This window comes from Manduca sexta, chromosome 20, assembly GCF_014839805.1.
Source record: "Manduca sexta isolate Smith_Timp_Sample1 chromosome 20, JHU_Msex_v1.0, whole genome shotgun sequence".
In the NCBI taxonomy this organism is placed as follows: Eukaryota; Metazoa; Arthropoda; class Insecta; order Lepidoptera; family Sphingidae; genus Manduca; species Manduca sexta.
Genome location: NC_051134.1, coordinates 11,784,109 through 11,791,979, shown reverse-complemented (window position 1 = coordinate 11,791,979; position 7,871 = coordinate 11,784,109). Strand labels below are relative to the sequence as shown.

At 32.4% G+C, this 7,871-nt stretch overlaps 2 protein-coding genes across 2 annotated transcripts in view; both read left to right on the top strand.

Moving 5' to 3' along the window:
- The first annotated feature begins 52 nt into the window (after positions 1 to 52).
- Positions 53 to 4,309, top strand: LOC115448196 (DNA excision repair protein ERCC-1). The gene is made up of 5 exons (XM_030175544.2): positions 53 to 572; positions 1,242 to 1,312; positions 1,507 to 1,701; positions 2,207 to 2,392; positions 3,904 to 4,309. The coding sequence occupies exons 1-5, from the start codon at positions 467 to 469 to the stop codon at positions 4,195 to 4,197; spliced, it is 852 nt and encodes a 283-aa protein (XP_030031404.1). The 5' UTR covers positions 53 to 466; the 3' UTR covers positions 4,198 to 4,309.
- A 186-nt stretch (positions 4,310 to 4,495) lies between these two features.
- The window catches only part of LOC115448197, a 70,982-nt gene continuing 67,606 nt past the window's right edge, over positions 4,496 to 7,871 (top strand). The window contains exon 1 of the mRNA XM_030175546.2: positions 4,496 to 4,900. The gene's annotated coding sequence lies outside the window, so the exon portion shown is untranslated. The remainder of the gene's footprint in view (positions 4,901 to 7,871) is intronic.

The following is a 7,871-nucleotide window of genomic DNA, read 5'->3' as shown; positions in this document are numbered from 1 at the left end:
ATCTGTCCAATGAGCGACGTTGTTGATTTTTTTAGTCCGTTCAAATCATAGATTTTATTTTCAACAATGAAATTACCGTAATATAAAAAATAAAGTAATAAAATTACACAAAATTGTATGTGACAGTATGGATTACGTTGGAGTTGCAAAACACAGGAATTGTTTATGAAGAGAAAAAGTACTGAGAAATACATTTATTTGTGAGTTCAGCAGTGTTGAACACCAGAAACTTGTTAGGTGTCAACTGTCATGATCTTGAATTCAAGAAATTTTTTGGATTTGGATGGGTTACTTGTTTATATCGCTATCATACATATTTTATCAGTGTTTTCTACAAGTACACCGTATCACAGCATAAAAAGTGAATGGTTAAGAAAACGGATTCATACCTAAATTATAAACAAATATAAGTAATAATTTTAATGAAATCTGAATAGAATAGAATCAATACGTTACAATCGTTCCAATGGATATGGAAGATGGATTTGACGAGTTATTAGCCGAAATTGAAGAACCAATATCGCCAAAGAAACCAAAAATTGAATCTGAACAGGACCGAGTTCCACAGCCTGGTATGATAGTGTTTTGAAATTTAACCTAAGACGTTTTCATTTTAAAGTTTATCTTTCTGTCATTTCAAATAATAAAACAATATCCTCAATGTAAAGGATAAAAAATTTGGCATATTTTATATTGTTTATATGTGCAGTTAGCAAAACTAGTTGTAGGTAGAATCTTTTTATTGTAAATTTGTTCTAAATGGGTGAACTATAACTGCCATCCGCTAGTTAAAATTCAAATATTAGGATTTGAGGAAAAACTTGTGCCAAAACTTAAAATAAGGCTTCTTAATAACTATCATGGATATTAAGTTTACACTTCAATACCTAAAACACTAAAATTGCTAATAGTTATCAAGCAGCATTATTTTAGTTTTGTCACACTTTTTTGCCTATATACTAAAATAGTTTTTAAATTTCAGAATTTTAACTAACAGACAGCAGGAAACCAATGGCTCTTTAGTCAAAAGGAATACCTATACTATATTGAATTGCTTATGTGTATCGTTTTGGAGTAGGTAACATATTTTTTGCAAAAAGTACAACATTATTGTTCTATGGGAAAGCTTACCGGTTTTATAATGTATTGAATAAAAGTTTAAAAAACTTACTTTCAGAGGGTTATGAGATAGTTATTGTTAAGCATTACAAAACCCTTTTTTAAAGAATTTTTTTTTTTAGGTACTTCTAATGAAACCATAAGTAAGCCATCTACTTCAAAGACACATTGTGTTTTAGTGAATCAGAGACAGGTAATTAGTTTTAAGTATTCAATGGAACTTAAGTATACAAAGTAAAACAAAGTTAAATATTTCTTATTTAAAACATTTGTTTATTTTAACCCTAGAATATTTCATATGATTTATTTTTTACTTTAGATTATGTAAATAAATTATACAGACAACATATTGTCTACAAAAAAGGTTGAATACATTTTAATTTTCAGAGAGGAAATCCACTCTTAAAGTTCATTACCAGTGTGCCATGGGAGTATGATGATATAGTACCAGATTACGAAGTTGGCAAAACTATATGTCTGCTATTCCTTTCGTTGCGATATCATAATCTGAATCCTGACTACATAAATAACAGGCTGAAAGAACTGGGAAAGAAATATGACCTAAGAGTTTTGTTAGTTCAGGTAATTTAAAATGATTATGAAGAAAAATTGACGATTTGACTGTTGAAAGGCCAATTGACTTAAGCAACATTAAATTTCATACATATTTAAAACAGGATATTTTTCTATGTTTTGTAAGCTAGTGAAATTTTTTTCGAAAAAAATGTTGCTCAAGTCAATATCCCTCTTAACCACTGATATGTATATTTAGAAGTTATATCACCACAAAGGCTTGTTTAATCCTTAATTCCTTCGAGTTAAATGTTCTACATAACTGATAAAATTACTTCTCTGTCTGGGACATAATTTACTATTTATAATGCCTAGAAACTACACTCCCTACAGCACTAAAATGAAGATTAAAACATTTTGAGAGGTAGAGAAAATATTTTCTTGTATGCCACTTTCAAATTCTATGCCTATTGGAAAATTGCTGAGAGAATTTTGTCTTTCTAACTTGGGTACATGGGTGAGAAATTAATATTTAATTTATTTCCATGGTGATCACTAGTTAATGTAATTTTAGGTAGATTTAAAAGATCCACACACTCCATTGAAGAATTTAACGAGAATATGCCTATTAACAGATTTGACTTTAATGCTGGCATGGAGCCCAGAGGAGGCTGCGAAAATAGTTGAGAACTACAAAATATACGAAAACAAACCACCGGATAGGATCATGGAGAAAATTGAAAATGATCCACATCAGAAGGTTCTTTTATTCATACTTATTTTTATTGCAAATAATTAACTGCATTGCTAACGGCCGTTTTTAATAAACGACACCAATCTTAATCTTCGATCCAATCCCAATAATAAACCAATGAAAACAAACAAATAAAAAACTTTGTTCTGATTGGTTGATTTTCGCAATGAATAGGAAAAAGGTTTTTTAACGTTTATTGAAATCGGTCGTTATAGAAATTGTATTTAATCTGTTTATAAGTTAGGTGCTCGGAAATATGATTAGCGCCTGTTATAGTGATAAACTAACTTAGAAAGGAATTAAGCATACGGATCGCGCAGGACGGGTGCTGTTAGGTCTGAGTTTACTGTATCGGGAAAGCTGGTTCAAGCTCAGTCTTTCAATGGCTACAGTTTTAAAATGTTATATTTTTATCTCTATGATTCTTTAAAGGATGTAAAGTAAGGTAGAGGGATTAAAAATAATTCCATAGTAAAATTAGATTCGGCAATGTTTGTGATCATAACTACATAGGTATTTATAATTTACGGCGTAAAATAAAAATTGATTTCTTAAAACAAAAAAAAAATAACTCGCTTTCTTGTGATCAATCATGATTCATGAAAATGGAGTAATCAGAAGGTCTACTTCACGAAACGAAATCCGTAGTTTCAGATGACGGATCGCAAATTTTGTTACTACGAAGTGTTAAAGATCCGATCGGTTCATCGCAATATTTCAGACATGGAATTTGAAAGAACTTATGCCATCCCTTTTTAAAATCATCTGCGAAGATAAAGTTCCTCTGCTTTCTCCAAAAAAAAAAATATACGGGCAATTGATCTTACCAATAAGGTAAGCTACAGAACGGTGACGGATCCGAAATAATTTGGAAGTAAAGTTAAATTCGAAGTTCGTCGTTTTGGGACCGACGTTCCGACGTTCGGTTTTCGAAGTAGACCCTCAGTTTCCATCATTAGAGCAGGAGCTTTGCACAAAACTTTTACATTTATTACTTATACCTATTTCTATGAAGAAGGAGCAATTCGATATGTTGCATTAGCCGCAATATACATAATAATAATAGCAGAAAAGTAACAATTTTCGATTCATTACAACCAGGCATCCGTAATTAAGGCACCGGTTAATGAAGCGTTATGTAACGACAGGTTCGCTGGTACGATTCCTGCACTATCATACTAATGTGTGTGTGAACTATACATATTGAATTTTAAGTGTAAGGATTTTGGGTCCAAAAATCAGTAATAGTTTAGAATGCAGCCTTGATTATCATATTATTATGTGTGATAGGATTATTTATACCTTGCTTAGGTTGCCCGTGTGAAATATATGGCTTTATAATCTCGTTTCAATTTATATCTACTAGTATTTAAATTTAACCTGTTTTTAGTAATTGTGCAAAATAAAACCACCCGACAAGACTAGTAATCATTGACTATGAATGGCTGACAATATTTTAGACTGTTCTACCGACTAATTGAAAATCCATGTGTAATACAATAATATGTTTTTCTTAGATCATAAACGCCTTGTCATCAATAAAGCCTGTGAATAAAACCGACGCAATGACTCTCATAACCACATTCGGCACTTTGGAGAACATCATAAAGGCGTCCGAGTCGCGACTGGCTGAATGTCCGGGTTTTGGTGCCACGAAGGCAAAAAAACTCTATAAAGCACTTCATGAACCTTTCCTAAAACGAAGTAATGCAAGCAAGGAGAACACTACAGAAGTTTTTGAAGGTGATCTAAATGTGGAAGAACTGGAGAAAGTAGAAAATGCATTGGAAAAAGAAATCCAGAATCAATGATTTTTTTATAATCATAATATTTTATACGTTATTTTATTTATTTATACTAGGAATTTAGCCTTAGTATTGTTATGTTTTATAAAAGATCCATTAAAAAATAATAAGTAATGTTACAGTTTTATTTTCAAGAAATTTATTAATTAAATAATAGGTTAGTAAGTAGATATTCTATTACACAAAAAATATCTTAAACTTAAAGAACCTTATTTTGAACTGGCTGTAGCTTTTTTATACGCATGTTATCGCATTGCGTCTCGCGTCTATAGCGCGCCAAGCAACGTCGACGCCGAGTTCAAAATAAAACAATCAACAGCACTCAACCGGCTTCGCTCGTGGTTGGACGTGCGCGTGTATCTTTGCCTACCAGTCGTCAAGTTACGATAAAAAAAAAATTGGCGGGAACTTTTTTAAAATTTGAATACTTTTTATGGTTGTATTGCGTTTTTATATGTCAATAAATTTGAGTTTTAAAATAAGTGGTGTTACACAAAATAATTAAAGTTATTTTTTTATAAATACTGAACATTGAAAAGACTAAGTGTTCGAACTTTTGATTTGAGGAATTTTTCTGTGTGCCTTAAACTTTTTGGAATGGATTATCATGGACTCGAAACGAAGGTGTGAATAAGAAATAAAGTGATAAAACCACAGTTGAACACAAGAGGGAATCCCGTGGTGCATTGACCAATGTATGCCATTTGAGGTTTGTTAAAGTTTTCATCTTATGTATAAGTTTCCAAGGCCGTTATTTTCAAAATTGAACTTGTTTGACCGATGTAACGCAGCGCCATCTATTCTAGATTACCTATTTTCTATCCAGACGTTGCTCTACGCCAAAAGCCAATTTTCTTATTTTTTTCTTGCATACGTACGTTATTGCGATGAATTAATTATGTATATGACATAACATTAATCTAAGCAATACTTACATTAAATTATATTTTATAAATATGAAATTATTATCGTGATAAGAACTTTTGCATTTGAAAAAGTTTAAAGTAACATATTACGTCATTATAAAGTATACCCAAGTAAATAAATTATTTGAGGTATCGAAGGTAGCGCGGTCGTCCAACATCCAGCTATGGAGCTTCAAGCACAAAAGCTTAAGGCCTTGAATAAAGAACGCCTACTCATTAACTATTTTCACTTTTCATAGTAATATGTTTTCTTAACGTAGTCTCAATACTAAATTTAAAACATAGTAATGAAAATCTTTGAAAAGAGAATACGCGATTCAAAAAATTGTCCAGCTTATTACGTTCATATAAGGCGGAGTACTACAACTATTATTTCATACTCAACAAGGCAAAAAAAATAATGGTACGGTTTTAACAGCCATGGGGACTACTTATTTTTACATGATCTCGTAGCCAGGTGGGGACGGTATATTTTTTACATGAATTGACTAAGTTTACTCAGTATATGGCTATTATTATAAGAGCATATTATTTGTGATTATAAATAATTGTAACCATGAGAGATATTAATAAAAAGCCAATTGTTTGCTTCACAATAGTTAAACATAGGATCTATCCTATGTTTAACTATTGTGAAGCAAACAATTGGCTTTTTATTTTGCAGTAATATGTTTTCCTACCGCTTCCTAGGAGACAGACGATTTGATTAGCTTTTGTGATTGAAAAAATTCTGTGAAAATCAAGTATTTAACATATACCTACCTAGTTCGCTTTACAATGCTGTCTGTCCGATTGTTTTGTCTATTCACAGCCAATAATCGTAAAAGTCCTAGGTAATAAATATTCAAGTTACATATTTTATTAACAAATACAATTAAGTAACAAAAGAATACATTCTTTATTATCGCTGTTTTCTAAACGAAGCTTTCACAAAATTATTCATGGGCATTTTAAAAGCCTATTCCACATCTGACAACAGGTTTTGGTCGATTAATATTTAAATTGTATTAGCATTGTATAGGCTGGAAAGTAAGTGTCCAACGGGTTATAGACTGCCGTTATCTAAACTAATATACGGATAATTGACACTGCCATTGCTCTGGTCCCACAATTTATGGACAGTTACTGTTCATGCTCCTCAATTATATCATGCAGTTAAACATGACATATTGCATGTTCCATGCCCAATTTAACCCAGCTCAACACCCATCTGGGTCATATTGACGATGTGTTTCAATATGTCGTAGAGGTACGTAGTACATATATATATCGATGCGTAGAGGATTGTACAGACATCCACATAAGTAGTTCATCAATTCAAAACTTTAAATCTCATATACGTTTTTGTATTCGTACCATTTTTTTTCTAATATAGAATATACGGGAGTTGTCTTATTTCACACAAGAAAAAAAATATAAATATAATAATAATATCAGCCCTGTATTATATACTTGCCCACTGCTGAGCACGGGGCTCCTCTACTACTGAGAGGGATTAGGCCTTAGTCAACCACGCTGGCCTAGTGCGGATTGATAGACTTCACACACCTTCGAAATTCCTTTAGAGAACTTCTCGGATGTGCAGGTTTCCTCACGATGTTTTCCTTCACCGTTAAAGCGAACGATAAATTCACAAAGAATACACACATGATTTTTTAGAAAAGTCAGAGGTATGTGCCCTTGAGATTTGAACCTGCGGACATTCGTCTTGGCAGACCGTTCCACACCGAACTAGGCTATCGCCGCTTAAAAAATTGATTTAATGAAATTTAAGGTTAGTTGACGATTTGATATTTTGAATTTGTTCAACAACTTTTATGACTGTACTTAATCAAGAAATATGAAAACAGATATAAATATTCTTCATATTTCCCTGATTTGTAGTTGTGTTTAATAGTCTTATTATATAAATAATACCTACATTGTTTTATCAATTTTGCTCAAAATTTAATATGTAGAGTCGATATTACTATAATTAAATAACTGTCTCGAACTTTTAGGGTATTGTAAATTATAATTAAATCTAACACTACCAAAATAAAAGCACCCAATTCGGACCGTAGTTACACGTAAATTAACATTTTGTATATCGTATAGCTAATTAAACGTACCTCATGTTCTCTCTGACGTTTCGTCAAAACTTTCAAATCAACAGTTAAGCAATCATTCCTTTTACCTTCAATGCTTTGATAGAAAGTAGTAAATATGTACTACATGTTATAGATTGTTATTTCCATTCGTAAACCTCGGCTCGTTGTACTAGCGCCAGTCTGGAGATGCATCGTGATCATCAGAGTGACGTGTGACGTTTTGTGTGATCGTGAATGCTTTCATCGCGATATGGGCCACTTTATGACCCACCCAACCCGTTCAACAAAAACAATAGAACGCGGGAAGTGTGGCGCTCGCGAAATTGCGACTTGATCCAATGCTCCATTGTGTTTCAGTGTTGTTTTCTTGTTGTCTTCTATGGTCTACGTTTGCCTTGGCTTTGTAAACTGGTTTTGTAGGTGAATATTGATAATGCAATGACGCTGCGAGTGTATTACTGGATAGAACGGCCGTGATTTATGAAAGGCTTTTTGTATCAATAAAGTAATTCAATGTTACATCCAGTAATAAAATGGCTTAGAGTTTATCCCTTTCAGTTATTGTATGATTTTAAAATTGCTCTGCAGACTAAAGCCATGGACTGGTCAGTTTTTGTCACGATCGACGTTGACAGATTAGCATCGTTAGTGGAAAGTGTTGACA

Coding starts and splice junctions, on each gene's coding strand:
- LOC115448196 (XM_030175544.2), top strand. CDS start 467: ATGGATATGGAAGATGGATTTGACGAGTTATTAGCCGAAATTGAAGAA. Junction 1,702..2,206: donor TAAGAGTTTTGTTAGTTCAG/GTAATTTAAAAT, acceptor ATGTAATTTTAG/GTAGATTTAAAAGATCCACA. Junction 2,393..3,903: donor AAAATGATCCACATCAGAAG/GTTCTTTTATTC, acceptor TGTTTTTCTTAG/ATCATAAACGCCTTGTCATC.